The 17,911-nt window shown below is 42.6% G+C and overlaps 1 protein-coding gene across 2 annotated transcripts in view; it reads right to left on the bottom strand.

Annotated features, from left to right (window-relative positions):
• Window positions 1–263: 263 nt before the first annotated feature.
• Window positions 264–17,911, bottom strand: part of LOC125457836 (nuclear body protein SP140-like protein) — a 36,169-nt gene continuing 18,521 nt past the window's right edge. Inside the window, exons 7-17 of one of the 2 annotated variants that reach the window (XM_048542487.2) lie at window positions 17,649–17,705; window positions 15,274–15,357; window positions 14,214–14,268; window positions 12,735–12,839; window positions 8,363–8,505; window positions 7,083–7,154; window positions 5,606–5,721; window positions 4,270–4,396; window positions 3,414–3,488; window positions 1,921–2,064; window positions 264–435 (exon numbers count right to left, since the gene is read on the bottom strand). In XM_048542487.2, the coding sequence (XP_048398444.2) occupies window positions 316–435; window positions 1,921–2,064; window positions 3,414–3,488; window positions 4,270–4,396; window positions 5,606–5,721; window positions 7,083–7,154; window positions 8,363–8,505; window positions 12,735–12,839; window positions 14,214–14,268; window positions 15,274–15,357; window positions 17,649–17,705 (1,098 nt within the window). In that variant the 3' untranslated portion in view covers window positions 264–315. Of the gene's footprint in view, window positions 436–1,920; window positions 2,065–3,413; window positions 3,489–4,269; window positions 4,397–5,601; window positions 6,074–7,082; window positions 7,155–8,362; window positions 8,506–12,734; window positions 12,840–14,213; window positions 14,269–15,273; window positions 15,358–17,648; window positions 17,706–17,911 lie in introns of those variants that run through there. The other variant, XM_048542489.2, reaches the window with a different exon arrangement.

Genomic DNA, 17,911 nt, shown 5'->3' with positions numbered 1-17,911 from the left:
ATCTCACTGCATGGGCAAATACATGCAGCAATTAGCTACATGGTATGTCTGCATGCAAGATTCAACCCAATAATACCTGATTTCTCCATCTCTGTATACTTACACATGCATGTATAGGCATGCACAATGCACAAATATCTACAAGCAAACATGTTCCTAAAAATAAAATGCAAACAACTGACAACGTTGAATTCAATCATTAGTTTTCTATTTTATTATAAAAGATACAGAAAATATATGTATATCTATATTGAAATATGGAGTTCAAAAAGTGCAGTTAAGATTCTGGTACATTAACACATTGTAGTTCTTCATTTAATCCCATTTGTCCACTTGTGGGATATTAAGACAATCATTACCGATATCAAATACCTGCACCATAACCTCTTCAAATTCATCACTAAATTTTCTTCCAATGGCTTCAAGTTCATTTCCCTAGTAATAAGAAGAGAAGCCATCAGTAAACTGTCCAGGATCTCTAACCTACTTCAGTTACAGAAACTGTAACATTGCTCACTTTCTTCTCATCCCAACAAAAGGTCACCTCTCTCTCACTGTTTCCTTTCCCCAGCACATTTCTCTCTCATTGTCTCTCCCTGTCCCCATCGTTCAGCCCTTCTCCCCTCCAACCTGCCCGTCTCACTCTCTTCTCTACTCCCCTCTAGTCCCTCCTCTCTATCACAACCTCCTCCCTGTTGACCCTCTCTCAATCCTTTATCTCAGCCTCTTCTCACACTCTCCTGATCAGACCCTCTCTCACACTCTCCCATTGTCTTTTTGGTCACCCTCTCTACTTCTTCAGCTCCCTATCCTCACTCATATTCTTGTCTCTCTGTGTTTCAATTTCTCAAACCCAGGTCAAGAGTGCAAGTCCCTTCCCTAGTTTGTTTTCCAATTTCTCAAACCCACTTGTCCTGGCCAAAACCTAGCAGATTAAAAAAAAATGAACGCTGTGAATTTGAAACATACTGCAATGTCCTGCATTTAGGAGGTGGTCTGGTGTGGGGTGAGGGCTAGGACATAGGAAAGTTCAAGCTGTAAAGTTATTGAATTTTGAGTCCAGAAGGCAGCAGGGTCCTCCGATAGAAACTGACATGCCATGTTAGTCTTCTGGCTAATGCTGGGCTTCGCTGGAGCCCTGCAGCACACCTGAGGCAGAGATATTGGCCAGGGAACACATACTAGGCCTTGTTATCACTCAGTCCACTATTACCCATTGCTCACCAATAATAGTCTCCATTAACAGCCATTAATATTCCTCGCCAGGCTGTTACCCACTCCTTTGTCCAACTTTTCTTCTCTTTCTTTGGACTCTATCGTAACCCATTGTTTACTCCTTATCCGTCCTCCACCCCTTATCTTCTACACGAAAACCAACATTTTCCAGGCTATCATTAGTTCTGAGGAAGGATCACCGGACCCAAAATATTAACTCTAATTTCTCTCCACAGATGCTGCCAGGCCTGCTGAGCTTTTCCAGCAATTTCTGTCTCTGTTTCTGATTCCGATTTACAGCATCTGCAGTTGTTCTGTTTTTTATTTTCTCTTCCACATCTTAGTAGGACCTCTTAGGTTTTTACATGTTTCAACCGAATCGGCTCTTACTTTTCTAAACTCCAGTGGGTATGAGCCTTGTCTGTCCAAGCTTTGATAAAACAAACAACCCACCCACTCCAGGTATTAGCCTAGGGGACACACTGAACTGCCTCCAACACATTTATATCCTCCCTTAAATACGGCGACCATAAAATGAGCAAACAGGGGAAAAGAAGGAAGTGAGGAAGACACTGTCCCAAAATTTCCACAGGGGATCTTTATAGCACAGACGTGGAGCAGCAATTAATGTGCAACTCTCTTTAGGGGTCACCACCACAATCAAGAGAGTCTGTGCTGGTGAAGCCATACTGCTTTGTTGATTACCTGGTTGAATCTGGCACAATTATGGAAGATTAGCCTGATGTCATCGATAAAACCACCCACGAGGTGATATTTGTTCGTGGCCAGCTTCTCCTTCACCCTGCAGAACCACATCGGGCTTTCAATTATATTACCATAATTTGGAACCTGTGAAAATGCAGATGGCAATAAGCAGGGATGTACAGGGAAATCCCAGTTGAGTTTATGTAAAAAAATAAGCACAGATTCTTATTGTACAAGACGTTGCAAATAACCAAGAATGAATAGAACACCACATGAAACCTGCCAGAGTAGACAGAGAAAGAACAATTGTGTGGACACCTGAAAATGCACAAATTTTAAAATCAATATGGACTAAGTATTTTGCTCACTCTAATACAGTACCCCATTGCTGTTTCAGCAAAGTGGCTGGTGATGGGGAGATTAGCGGTTGGTGAAAATAAACATCTATGAATGTACAACACTGTAGAAGGAATGATAAATTGGGACTGGGAAGACTAGACACCAAACAACAAGAGTGAATGACCATGACGTATATGAAAATGTAAGGAAACTGAATCTGTAATCTCTAAGACACAACAATCACTTTTTTACTCTAATCTATCATGGGATGTGGACAATACTGGCAAGGCCAGCAACTTTCACATAAAACAAATTACTTGAAGCATGTGGTTGGTTTGGATATTTTCACCTGGGCATTTACAAGTTATCCATATTGCTATGGGTCTGGAGTCCCTTGTAGACTAAACTGCGGATGGCAGCTTTTTAGGATACTACTGAACAAGGTGGGTTTTTCCCATTGGTGATGATGGCATCATTACTGCAATTAACTTGTGATTTTGGATGTTTTATTAATTGAACTTAAATGCTACCAGCTGCCATATTATGAAGCAATAGCCTGGGCCTCTAGGTTACTAGTCCAGTGATCTTACTGCTATGCCACTGTCATCACCTTTCTATTGGGAACACTAGCATCACATTATTAAGAATGAAGGGATCTCAGCTGGAAAATATACAAATAGGGATTAAGTGGAAATCCACATTACAACTATAAACAAGGAAAGGAACAATACTGTACACTGAATTTTCAGGTCCCACGGAACAGCAGGAACAGGAGTTGCAAAGACCGTCACTGAGTTTTTCCGATTCTGGTCATTTTTACCAATGCAAGTTCAGGCTGGGACAGCAACAGCAGCCCATGATAGAGGTAACTAATGTTCCTCACAAAAACCTGGTTAGCAAATATGACTGAATTCTATTTCACCTACTTGAACTCTAACACGTCAATAGGTTCACGGACCAGGTGTATTACACAATTAATGCATGCACCAGTTCTAGCATAGTGTACATAATAGGGCTAACACCCAGTTGGTTCATCTTTATTTATTAATAATGTTTAGCATGTATGCTGGGTCACACACACTGAGCAATTCTGCTTGTTACAACTGGCACTAAAATAACCAACTGAACGACAGGGACTGATGTCAAATACTTACAATGTCACAGGGGTTTTTTTCAAACTCCAGGGCATCTGGTTCACAAAACAATCTGAGTAAAATATATCCACATTTCTGTAATTTAAAACTCTCAGTTAAACACAAGTAATAAATGAGAAATGTTTTCTTTAATATATAATTGAATTATTAATACTGTCTAAACACCATTCTGAATTGTGAGAACATCAGTGGTTACTTGGACACAGGGGAAAAAAAAATCAAAGCCACGTACAATCCAGACCGTACACACATTGTGCATGTGCCTAATAATCAGTCAGTATTTCAGCTGTGTGATCCGGAAGACAAATCCAGGATGCTTATTTTCCTTCCGAAGGTGATAATGTTGAGGTTAAATGCAGTCTCTGGTGGGTAAGGCGGCTGAGATTAGCTCACTCGAACAAGTGGTGGGCCACCATATTCCACCTGGCCCGGTTTATTAGTAGGAACATTAATTAAGATCCTCTTAACATTTTTAAAAAGCAAACTCAAAAGGTGGCTTTTATACAAATTTCCAACAGCAAAACAGGATGGTTTAATGCATGCATTAAATTGCACCTTGGTTCTTCCAACCAGTTATATTGGAACTGGGTGAGAATTAGATTCAAACGTAACAAAAAAAAAATCAAAAGAAACGAGTGGTGTTTGATCAAGGACACTGCTGGGAATGGAACGTGTGGAGTGAAGAATTATCCTTCCCTCTGCTGTTGAGTTTCACACCTCACTCAGTGAAGAAAGGAAATTCACATTACTGCGCACACAGAATGAAAAATAAGTCTTCACATTATTCCTTCATTGGTTCCGCAGCTGTGTGTAAAATGTGCAAATGGGACTCAACATTGTTATCACAAAGGCTTACCAGAACGTATTCTGGAGTCATGTTTGATTGATATACTTCAAATTCGCTGCTGGAGACCATTGCCCCGGTTTTATTCGATGATAGTCTGTCCATTTTGCAGAAGGTGCAGATGAAATTCTCACTGGAGCTAATTAATGAAATTGACATTCTTAACAGAAATCTTACGGTTAGGTACAGTTGAGTATGAAACATGATGGGAAAACATGGACCGTCAATTGCTCAAAGTTCATTATGCCAATATACAAAACTAGACTTCCCTCTACATTACATTGACCTACCCAACAAAATCCATCGCTTTTGCACATCAACTGACTCATCGCTGAACTTTCTCACTGAAGTTATCACAAATTTCCGGTCTCCTGCAGGTATTCTTCCAATTCCTCTGCCTCTTAAGATATGAATAGATTTTCGCCACTCAATATTTAGTTAAATACTTGAACTGTGGCTATGTCCTCAAATTTGCCTCAAGGTTTGCACTATCATGCTATCAATCAAAGCGAACATCTTGAGTCAGAAATCTCCTTCCTTATTTGGTGTGGGAACCACAGCCTCTTTAATTATAATAAACTTTGGAGCTGGATGAACACAGCAGGCCAAGAAGCATCTCAGGACACAAAAGCTGACATTTCGGGCCTAGACCCTTTAATTATGACTGCTGCTGATGCTTCTGCAGCAAAACTTCTCCAACTACTTACAAGCTCCCTTCCATTGTCTCAGACTGTTAGGTAACACTATTACCCCAGTTAACAGTCCTGATCAATAACCTTGTATGTTCCTAGAAGTTAGCTCCAATAGGATTAGTAGTGAAACTGACATTTTATGATAGATTTAAAACTTTCATTGTGATTAATGGAACCACTGTACAATTGACTTATTGTATAAACCATGCCACAGTAATTCAAAATGAGTTGCCGCAGTTAGTTTTATTTTCATGTTTCGAAGTGATAACTATTTACACTGATACCGGCGGTTCACATTTTATCCTCAATGTGTGTGTCAACCATTATTTGAAATAATTTTGGAGACACCAAAGGTCAATGGGTATGCCAACATGTACTTACATGACCCTGCCAGTTTTTGTTTAAAGGCGAGAGACGTTGCCACTTGTTCAGAAGTGCCAGTTAGTACAGAATATGACGCAATGTTAATAGCTTTGCAGCACTCTCCACAGTCTTTGCTTAGACACGTCATGCTCACACAGAAGATTTCTTGGCCTATGCTTGCATAAAAGACACATTTCTGTGTTGCAATATTCCACACTTGCTACTACTTCTAACACTTCAGTCCTGAGCTCTCCAACCATGGCACAATGATGAGTTGAAAACAACATGCAAACCTTAAGTTTGGACTGAGTGAGGGGACGTGGCAGAGGTAGTGAAAAGCTCTGGGACATGCATCGCAGCAGATCATCTCCCCTCCATCGTTACACACTGAACATTCATCATCATTCTCCTGTTAATGTAAAACAGCAAGTTATACACACGGTAAACGGCTGCGTGATACTAAAATGATTAAAAAGGAGGGGAGCTTGCTAATGTAGACTTTCTATTTAAACGTGGCAACTCAAGGGCTGCCTTCACCAACAAGATAAGTCAGCCTTTTGCCTGTCCATCACTTCATTAAGAGCTGACAGGCAGCACGTACGTGAATTTCTCATCCCCTCGAGTGCCTTGAAACTACCTCTCCGGGTTACCAGTAGCCGTTGGACAATGAGAGGCTGGAAGCTTCTGGGTCCTAAAGACTGCTTGTCGGGACCCATGCTGGATGGAATCCAGCGCTGAAGGCAAGTCTTTATGTTCTTGTCCTGTGGTAGATGCGACAGGAGAGGGGTGTCAGAGTGGTCGAAGGAAAGGGGTAAGTTTTCAGAGGCCCTTGCTCACCATCCACGCCTCCAAGAGGCCTTACCCACCAGATCCCCATCCCCGGCAAGCGAAGGAAGTCACCCACAGATCTTCCAGCTCAGCGTATTGTGGAAGTGCCAGGAAGAGGGAAAATTAGGTAGATTTTGTACCTAGGTACCATTGTACCTAAGATAGCACCGGGAGTGGCAACATTGTATACTTTTCACTGTACTCTTGTATACTTTTCACTGTACTCTTGTATCAGTGTATGTGACAATAAAACTTAATTCAAATTCCTCTCCACGGAAAACTTGTCCAACTATTTTCCATGCTCACAGCCACTCTCATCAGCTCCAGGGAAGGGAAAGTTTAAACCATCACAAAACTTCAAGGCAAACAATGCAACATCGCTGCTCCAAGTCTCCTTTTCTCTATCACTATCGCCAACTTGTCTTCCCAGCTGTGTGCATCTAACTTTCTTCAAATTCTCATCGGCTTTCTCTTGTGAACCTGTAGATCTACCAATTTCTCTTTCTCTCTTGGCGTCTCTCTTTCTCTGCCTGATTATCATTATTTGACTGTCCCTTGATCTCTGTGTGTGTACCATTGTCTCTATCTGTTTCTCTCTATACATCTGTAATTGCACCTTAAATCAGAATTGTGTTGGGATCCAGCTGCTCTGAAATAATGATGGGATCATCTTGTTTCAAAGAAATAAGCTCTAACGAGCGTGTTCTCTGGAATTTCAAAGAGTCAGAAATTATCTCATCTAGAAGTGTAAAAAAGAGGGCTGAACAGATTGGACGTTGAGAGATGGTTTCACCTGAATACAGGCTGATAACAATATGTCACAGGATAAGGAACTACCTCTTTAGGAACAAGTTGAGGAGAAAATGTATTCACGCAAAGGATTGAGGATCTTTTAATTTTCCTCTTCCACTCACACCACCACCAAGGACAAAGTTTATTTACCTGAGATTCAAAATCAGGAGATGTGCACTTATCACAAATACAGTCAAGCTTGTGGAGTTTCAAGTAGCCTTTCTGGAAAAGTAAAATTTAAAGAAAGGATCAGAGGGAAAAAAATTAAATCATACTGAATTGTGGTATCAAGTGTACTAAACTTGTAGATGTAGTTCAAGATATGTCAAGGCGCCACAGTGCAAAAGACTGTGGGACAGAGGAAGAAATGAGACAGGGGTCAGAAAGCTACTGACGGTGGATGTGACCATGACTTGGAGTGAATATAGTGTAGAATCTATAAACGGCATGGAAATGGGACAAGGCGAGTGAAACTGACTGAAACTGAAAGTAAGGTAGTGAGTATGATCAGAAGTTTATGAGTGTTGATGACATATACAGTGATATGAAAACTATTGCATTAGGAAATGAAGGGGAGCTCATGTTCACTATTACAGTATGCAAGTTAGGGGGAAGCATAGTTACGTTACTCAAATAACATGAGAACAATAGATGAATTGGTAATTTTCAGTTAACTGTCCACAACTGCTGGTTCAGAAACTTTCCATTTGAATTTTTCATGGCGAATTTCTGTTTCTTCTTAGCATTTATCTTTGTTGATCTCCATCTAATGTGTGAGGCGCTTGGGTGGGAATGTGGCTGGGTCTATTTCTGGGATGCTGGCTCCGATTAGAGTTTAGACGTTTGGTAAGATTATAAGATAAAGGCTGAAAGCTGATGGACGGTTCTGGAACGCTGTGGATGGGAGATGTCATGGGCAGAGGCAACACAGGGAACTCCTATGGAGGAAGTGATTACATCTTTCATTGGCAGCTGTTTCAGAATCTTGAACAAGTTGGGCAGCATTTACCGTATCTATAAATGAAATGTTCCAGAAGGTTTCTTTAACAAGCAATTGGACTCCATAAAACACATGCAGGGGACCATAGGCCAAAAGCCTGTTTTAGGTGGCCACCAAGAATGCCTGAGTTATGGTCCAACACATTTGGTACTGTCCGAAAGTCACATGCGAATTGAAGGCATGAGCAATTTGTTTAAATTTGTCAGTGTGACTTCCCTTTCACATTCTATCAGGCCAATTTCAACTCACATAGTGCTTTCATAGACTGCTGTCTGGTAATATCTTGTGAAGTCCTTTAACTGGATTTCTCTACTTGTACCTGGTATGTTAAAATAAGTGGAATGGAAATGTTGCCTGTGAATAAAGATGTAGGTTTAAAAGCTCCCCATTAAAACCGCAGCAACCAGACAGTCGGTTCAGTGGAACAGACCTGGATCAGTTGGCCCAGGGTCTCTGATTTACAGTGGATGCTTCTCTTCCAATATCGAAGATGTTCTCTGATACCACTCATACTTTCAAACTCTGCTGGAGTCAACCATTTAGTCTCTGTTCGAATGCATTTTCCATTGACTCCTTAAAGCAAAGAAATAGAAAGAATGAGATAGATAAATTCATTGGAACTAGAGAGAAAATGCCACCAATTGGAGCAAATGATATATATCTCATGCCAAGAAGGAGGGTATGTCTTGACCATTTGGAAAGGAAAAACAACAGTCTACGCTTGACAGATCACATGGGTAAGCCAGCAGAAGTGTGCTGGGAATGAGAAGGATTGAAAGGGATCACACAGATCAAGATCATGACAAATTAATCAGGACAGGGGAAGGGTGATCTCCATTGGTAGCTAACACATAAGCACCGAGGGGAAAAAAAAGCATAACAGTAGGAACAGAGATAATAAAGTGTGGAGCTGAATGAACACAGCAGGCCCAGCAGCATCTCAGGAGCACAAAAGCTGACGTTTCGGGCCCAGACCCTTCATCAGAGAGGGGGGTGGTGAGAGGGTTCTGGAATAAATAGGGAGAGAGGGGGAGGCAGACCGAAGATGGAGAGAAAAGAAGATAGGTGGAGAGAGTATAGGTGGGGAGGTGGGGAGGGGATAGGTCAGTCCAGGGAAGACGGACAGGTCAAGGAGGTGGAATGAGGTTAGTAGGTAGGAGATGAAGGTGCGGCTTGGGGTGGGAGGAAGGGATGGGTGAGAGGAAGAAGAGGTTAGGGAGGCAGAGGCAGGCTGGGCTGGTTTTGGGTTGCAGTGGGGGGAGGGGAAGAGCTGGGCTGGTTGTGTGGTGCAGTGGGGGGAGGGGATGAACTGGGCTGGTTTTGGGATGCGGTGGGGGAAGGGGAGATTTTGAAGCTGGTGAAGTCCACATTGATACCATTGGACTGCAGGGTTCCCAAGCGGAATATGAGTTGCTGTTCCTGCAACCTTCGGGTGGCATCATTGTGGCACTGCAGGAGGCCCATGATGGACATGTCATCTAAAGAATGGGAGGGGGAGTTGAAATGGTTCGCGACTGGGAGGTGCAGTAGTTTGTTGCGAACTGAGCGGAGGTGTTCTGCAAAGCGGTCCCCAAGCCTCCGCTTGGTTTCTCCAATGTACAGGAAGCCACACCGGGTACAACGGATACAGTATACCACATTGGCAGATGTGCAGGTGAACCTCTGCTTAATGTGGAAAGTCATCGTGGGGCCTGGGATAGGGGTGAGGGAGGAGGTGTGGGGGCAAGTGTAGCATTTCCTGTGGTTGCAGGGGAAGGTGCCGGGTGTGGTGGGGTTGGAGGGCAGTGTGGAGCGAACAATGGAGTCACGGAGGGGATGGAATTTTTGCAGGACGGTGGGTGGGAGGAGGTGTATTCTAGGTAGCTGTGGGTGTCGGTGGGCTTGAAATGGACATCAGTTATAAGCTGGTCACCTGAGGCGAACAGTCAGTCCTAAACAAGGGGCTCACCTTTGTCCCCCTACAACCACACATCAACGAATACCAGTCACGTTTGGACATAGAGCAGTTTTTCCACCGCCTTCGCCTCCACGCTTACTTCTTCAACCGGGAACCTAACCCTCCCTCCACTGACCCTTTCACCCGCTTTCAACACAAGTCCTCCTCCTGGACACCACCCCCAGGCCTCCTACCCTCCCTCGACCTCTTCATCTCCAACTGCCGTCCTTGGCCTCCTTGACCTGTCTGTCTTCCCTGGACTGACCTATCCCCTCCCTACCTCCTCACCTATACTCTCCTCTCTCCCTATCTTGTTTTCTTTCCATCTTCGGTCCGCCTCCCCCTCTCTCCCTATTTATTCCAGTTCCCTCTCCCCATCCCCCTCTCTGATGAAGGGTCTAGGCCCGAAACGTCAGCTTTTGTGCTCCTGAGATGCTGCTTGGCCTGCTGTGTTCATCCAGCTTCACACTTTATTATCTTGGATTCTCCAGCATCTGCAGTTCCCATTATCACTCACTCAACAGTAGGAATAGAACTTCTCCAAGTTGCTTAAAACTAAACTCAAGCCCTGTCCCCATATCCATTGGTTTCCAAAAATCTATTAATTTCTGAGTGGTATGTATCCACTGATTGAGCATAAACAGCCCTCAAATGCAATGAAGAAAGACTAGATAGGCTGTGGCTGCTTTCCTTAGAACAAAGAAGGCTGAGCGTGCCTGGTTGAGGTGCATAAAATTATGAGGCAGACAGGAAGAACTGTTTCCATTTAGTGGAGGGATCAATAATCAAGGGGCATAGATCTAAGGTTAAAGAAGGAGAAAGGTTTAGAGGGGAATTAAAGGAACGATATTTTCACTCAGAGGGGTGGTGGCTATCTGGAACTCAGTGCCTGAAAGGGTGATAGAAACCAGAACCATCACAACATCTAACAAGTACTTAGATATTGGCTTAAAGTGCCATAGCATACAAGTTAGCCTAATTAACCAGGTAGCATGCCTTTTGGTCTCCCCTTTGTCTGATGCTAGTCTCACTCTTCCACTCACTGTAAGTGGAAGTCCTTGCCACTGCTGGGACATTCTGTGCTGCCCGGCATTGGCCATATATTTATAAACTTGTTGTCAAGTCAAACGCTATCAGCTCGGAGCTGCTCAACAGGATCTGTGACATTTGCATCCAGACATGGCAGATAAGGTGAAACTGGCACCTTGCTTTTGAAGGTTCCGGAGATCATGATGGCAGAGAGGAGGATGATCCCCCAGAACTAGCAGAAGAGGTCAAGCTACCATGTCCTGCCGGCTTGTCTGAAGTTGCCAACCAGGTCAGAGAGGTGTCAACAGTCCAGTGGAATGCCAAACAATACCACAGGATGGTCAATGACCTTCTCTGCTATGTCTGGATAAGTGCCACCATCTTCTCTTTGATACCACACATTAACTCTATCACTGCCAATACACCCACCTCCCACCAAGGATCATGCTTTACCACTCTCACTATTGTGAGCAGCATCTCCTTTCACTCTCACCCACCCCAAACCCTCCACCCTATTACCCTGCATGGCCTCCATGCCATCCATTTGGGACTCCTCACCATCCGGCAGAGAATTATCATCCCCTTAACTCACTCAATCCTTTTCTTTATCTCATTTAGGAGAAAACAGCCCATGATAGGGCAGAAGAGAGAGAGTGAAGCTAGGTGTTTTTGAAATCTGGCTCCTCACCCCCTGAGAAGACAAGATCCTAACTGTGGCTGCTCAAGCAGCTGTAGTCAACAAAAACATGCACTATGTCGGAGATAGTAAGAACTGCTGATGCTGGAGTCAGAGGTAACACAGTGTGGAGCCTGATGAACACAGTGGGCCAGACAGCAGAGGAGCAGGAAAGTTGGTAGGGCTGGTTGGTCGGGTTGGTAGCCTTCTTCAGAAATGGCACTATGTCCCATTGACAGTCAACAACAACCTTGACTTAATTGAGGACAACTCCTCTTCAACTTTGACACATGGCCATTTGGTTGATGCACATTCAATGTGTTTGCCATGTAAGCTGCTGTAGGCATTAGACTAAGATTTTGGGACAGTGCCATTCAGCTACATACCCACCCTCTCGATTGATGACTGCTGACGAGCACAAAGCTATCTTGCTTCGTGTCTGTGCTGAACGGCAAGGCAAGTCAGAAATACTAGAAGCCTTGAAGCTTTGCCAGAGGGAGCAAAACACAAACAGTAAAGGAAAGACAACAAAAGGCACAGATTCTGGGAACATGCAGGTCAGTGCAAAGGGAGTGCATATTAAGAGTGCAAACAAGCAGCCCTGATGTGCTACATGATCCAGTCCATAATCAGCGAGCCTGAGCCTGGAAAATCTGTCCTTTGCAACAGCACTGCAATGAGAAATGCAGGTACAAAGCAAGTGCAAGCATTAAAGTGCAGAACTATACTGTAAGTGGGCTGGAGATGCACTATGATGATGTGGTGCAACTGGTGTACATCAGATGCCTGTGAACATGGTGTGTGTGTATGTGTGTGTGACTGCTATACATTGCTCTGAGATGTTGGTGCTGGCTGTACAAGCTGGAGGCCTGGAACTGCAAACAGTGAGCTGGAGATATTATGAATCCAGTCAGATCCCCATGACAGAATTCTCCATCTCTATCCAGCAAGTGTTCAGGTGAGATCATTTACTGATGACAGTGATAAACAATGGTACATGTTTACAGTCACATCCATATAAATATACACATATAGATAAACACACCCATAAGCATATTTGTTTTCATTAATGTGTACACTTGAATGCAGAAGCACACATAATTGATAATGGCTGCACACAACCATACATGCACACATAAGCCAACACTATTGAACCCATACCTGTTGTAAACCTGTTTTTGTACAAGATTGCTGTCATAGAACCACATGTAACTGGGAGCTTGTTTGAGGAGAAATCATCTTCCTTAGTGTTCTTAGGCTCTGCACCTGACAAGAATATCATTTTAAAAATTAATAGCTGCTGTTCAGCTTATACAGAGCAGGGGGGCTTGTGGTGTACAAGGGCAGCACTGTGTGCATTGGAGATGACAGTGTCTGCTGCATTAGTGCGATGCAGTAGTGCAATGTAATATCTGTCTCAGATCAGCATCAGCTCAATGCCCATGTACATGTCTAAATTCTCTGGCCACCTCAAGAATGTTTCTCCTTGAAAGGTCATCTTTCCTTTAAACTGCCAAATCCTCAGTGAGAAATACCATCACATGGAGTGGTAACGCACTGCGGCTTTGCAATTTTCATAACAAATTGGCTGTGGGAATGGAAATACCTGCAATTTGTGGGATGGATAATGAATACTTGAAGAACATTCAAAAGACTTCCATTAATATTCAGCCCTTACCATCAACAGATGTTTTAAAAGGGCACGACAGCTAATGAAGTATTTTTGAAGTGCAGTCTTCACTGTCACAGAAGAAATGATCATGCTCATTTCTGTGATATTACTTGAAACATGAATAATAGCCAAAGTGCACACTCTGTCCATTGATACATCTAATGGCAACTGAAAATTCCACTCAAATAAAACAAAAATATCGCAGATGCTAGAAATCTGAAACAAACACAGAAGAATGCTGGAGAAACCCAAAAATGCATGGCAGCTTGTGCAGACAGAGTTAATGTTCCAAGTCCGATATGCCCCTTCTTTCTTTTGAAGATTTATTAATGCCTGTGGACTCTTTGTTGGAAGATCTTGAACCAGTTTGGTCCAGACAGTTCACAGAATGCTCCTGCGGCTGTTTCCAGGAGATGAAGGAATTGTCTTACAAGGAAATGCTGAGATGGTTGGACCTTTATTCAGGGGAGTTTTGAAGAGAGAGTGTCTTATTGGCACAATTATTTGTATCTGAGGGGGCTTGACTGGCTGGGTTCTAAGGGCCTAGAGGGCACTACATCAGAATAAATGATCTCCCATTTAATATGGAGACCAGGAAGAAGTTCTTCTCTCAGATGGCTCTGAAATTTTGGAAACACCTGTGCCAGAGCGCAATGGAAGCTGAGTAATTAAATCTATATAAGGTTGTGATGGATGTATTTTAGAATGATGAGAAATCAGGGGTTATTGGGAACAATCAAGAATATGGAGTTGAGGTCAATGTGAGACCAAACATGATGTTCTTTAACAGGCACCAGGCTTGATGGTCCTTAAGACTTACTCATGGTTCTACTTCTTCCACTCAATGTCATCATCCACATACCATTGCCTTGTTAATACGGGGCTTGAAAACAGTCCCCTTATTTCATATACTTATTTCTCATTTAACAGGATTTAATGATCCATTTCAAACATTTTTCTGTGCTCACCTGATGATCCAGCTTTATGGCGGATGGTAGATTTCTTCATCAACCCAATGTAGCTCTGAAACAGCAATGCATTCTTGAACAGCAGCTCCAGATCACAATTACACGGATTTCACCCATATCCGGGCTCAAAATGATTCATATTCATGATCTGTCTGTTCCGCCCTCAGAGCAGGTCCCAACTCAACTCTCACAAATTAGATTCGTGAGCCAGTTTATTTTTTTAAATTCACAGGATGTGGGCACTACTGGGCTAGGCCAGCATTTAGTGCCCTTCCCTAATTGCCCAGTGGACAGTTAAGAGTCGATCACATTACTGTGGGTCTGGAGTCACATGTAGGCCAGACCAGGTAAGGATGGCAGTTTTTCTTTCCCTAAAGGGATATTAGTGAACCAGATGAGTTTTTTTCCCCCGACAGTCAACAATGGTTTCATGGTCATCATCAGATACTTATTTCCAGATTTTTCTTGCATTCAAATCCAGGTCCCCAGGACATTAACTGGGTCTTTGGATTAATAATCTTAACAAATTAATAGGATACAAGCTTGAGGTCTCTCTCTATACCTCGTAGATACATTGCAACAATGAACACAGGGAGCCCATGTATGTTTACAATGAGGTGCGGAGGGGGGGGGCATCCATTAATCTTAGTGACATATTTAGGTTTGATTGTACCAAAGCCCAACCTTCCATTCACCAGCTATCCAAATCAAAATGCAGTGTAGTCAGGGATGAAAACTGCAGCATGATCACCGTCATAGAAGATGTCATTTCAATCTTTGATTTGGACAGTTTGAGCACTGTGTTAGGTGCAGGACCCTGACTAAAGAGATCCGGGAGGGATTTGGGAGGTGACAATACATTGAAGATCTGTGGAGAAAGGTTGGACGTGGAATGGTACTTTGCATGGACAGAACAATTAAAGATGAACTTTTTGGAATGGGATTGTTAGTAGATGCTTGGAAAGGAAGGGGCAAAATAACCTGATGAGAAATATCTTTTACACAAGGTGAACAGACGAAACAAAAGACAGCTCAAATAAATTTTAAAACACTTCCTAACCTCTACTTTGGATCCAGATTCACTTTTGGATGATGTAGATTCAATGCTGGTGTCACTGTCCATTTCAACTTGGTGCTTCTGCAACTGAAAATATGGAAAGCTGTTACAACACCAGGATCACTGAAGATTCTGGCATTACTTTCATGCCAGCTTCATCAGATTCAATGATAACCCGTACACTGGCATTAGTCCACATCACCATAATAACCCATAAAGTGGTCACAACCATAGCTTCAGCTTTAACCTGTACATCAACATCATTTCAGGTTCAATTATAGTATATGGGGCATAGTCATCAGCTACTCTATTTATCAGAGTTCTGAGACAGTCTATAAATTGCATGTTCATCAGACGTGAACAGATAACATGATTTGTTTTAAAAGCTTGTTTCAAAAAAAAAGGTTAAAATGAAATGAACTTTGCTGGTTAAAACATGGCTAATGTGGTTATTGACCGCAATTCTGTAAGGATCATCCTTTAGAACTCAGGCACCATCCTCCTGGAATGGCATACCCTCATATTACGCAGACCTTTCAGAACACAAGTACAAATAGATCATTAGACATTATATCCCTAGTCAGTTCAGAGCAAAGGGGAGCTACTGAAACTCCTTATACTTAAGTGGCATTAATGTTTACCATTGTTCTCAAACAAATGACAATAATCCTGACCAGAGAAATAGAAATCAATTTTTAGATAGATTTGACCTCATTTAGTTGAAACAGATTCATCCAAGAAACCATCACATGACCGAAATGCTGGGTCTTTGGAAAAACGGTATAAATAGACATTTTTTAAGACTTCTTCATCCTGTAAAATCTAGTTACTGTTAATATCAATCTGATATGAATCTAACTGGTGATAACACGGTCAGACACCTGGTTTAGCTAAGCCTGTCTGTAGTCTAAATCTTCTCCAAAATCCAGTTTCAAAAAGAAACCTTAGTTTCAACAAAAAAAGTGGACCAAGTCCATACATCAACACCATCCTGCTGTGCCTTCATCCAACTGACCAACAGCACCCAGCTGAATACAAACTATAACGCAAAAGATCCATCCAGAACATTAACATTTTGGAACCATAGTAAAATGGTAAAAAATTAGGCCCATACTGTTGGTGTTTAAAACAAAAATATTTTTAGTTGTTACCTATGTCCCCTGCTTTTTCTCTTTCCATGTTTATGTGTGCATGTGTTATGGCACTCACTCCACAGGTTTAAATGCATGAGCAAACCATATTCTAGTCTTAACCCTGAAGAATTTTCTGCAGGTCTTTCTTTTTAATAAAGTTGGGCCTTTCACAGAAACTTACAGAATACTGATAGGCCTGGGGTAGAGTGGGCATTTAAAGACTTTCTCACAAGTAGGAGAGACTAAGACCCCAAGGGCACAGCATCAAGATTGAAGGGGTGACCCTTTAGAAGCGAGATGGGAAGGCGGTGGCCGAGTGGCAGTATGGCTGGACTGTTAACCTGGAGACCCAGGTAATGTTTTGGGGACCCAGGTTCAAATACCACCAGGGCAGGTGGTGGAATTTGAATTCAATGAAAATCTGGAATTAAGGGACTAATGGTGACTGTGAAAGCATTGCTGATTGTTGGAAGAACCCTTCTGGTTCACTAATGTCCTGGTCTGGTCTGGTCTACATGTGACTCCAGACCAACAGCAATGTGGCTGGGTCTTAACAGCCACTCTCCTGGGCAATTAGTGATGGGCAAGAAATGCTGACCCAGCCAGTGACACCCTCATCCCGTGAATGAATAAGAGGAGGAGGAATTTCTTCAGTCAGAGGGTGGTGAATGTGTGGGACTCATTGCCACAGAGGGCTGTGGAGGCCAACTCGTTGAGTGCATATAAGATAGGTTCCTTTTTAGTAAGGGGATCAAGGGTTACAGGGAGAAGGCAGGGGAATGGGGTTGAGAATTATATGAGCCAAGATTGAATGGCGGAGCAAACTCAGTGGACTGAAGCAGTTAATTCTGCTCCTTTATCTTACGATCTCATGAACTCAAACCCCTCAGAGTACATATGATTATTTTTCCCTCATTATTGTTTCTTTAGTCATAGATCCGTCATCATTAAGAAACTCTTCTTGAAAGAGAGTACAAGATTTGTCACTTTCAAATCTTCTGACACCCCCCTCTTATTGAAGAATACTCTGTAGCTTTTAATCTACAGCAACAAAAGAGACTGAATTTCACATTGACTGGTACCTATGTATGAAAGAGATTTGGGAGAACTTTGCTGATGCTGTGAGAGACCCTTGAAAAATCTCTGAGTGTAGTTCGACAGGTTTGGCTTGGCTCTACTATATTCTGAGCAGCTACAACTTCCCCTCTTTTCCAAATAAATACTGAATCAGGGCCTAATCCTTACCTTAGCACGGGCTGTTTTCAACTTCCTCTTGCGATTTGGACACACGAGATAATTGTGCTGCAAGTAAAAGAAACAGGTCAACACATTCCTAGCTGCTCAATTGAAAAGAAACAACGATAAAACTAACATGAGCAATTATGTTTCATTCATTCCTAACACACTGAAATCCTGGCTCAGCTTCAACTTGGGTTAGCTAAAGAATAAAGCTCCTTCTACACTGTTGCATCAAGTATTCTCAGGTCAGCTGCAGCATAGCTAGATAC

The sequence above is a fragment of the Stegostoma tigrinum genome, chromosome 14 (assembly GCF_030684315.1).
Source record: "Stegostoma tigrinum isolate sSteTig4 chromosome 14, sSteTig4.hap1, whole genome shotgun sequence".
Classification (NCBI taxonomy): domain Eukaryota; kingdom Metazoa; phylum Chordata; class Chondrichthyes; order Orectolobiformes; family Stegostomatidae; genus Stegostoma; species Stegostoma tigrinum.
This window is presented reverse-complemented; position numbering and strand designations above follow the sequence as displayed.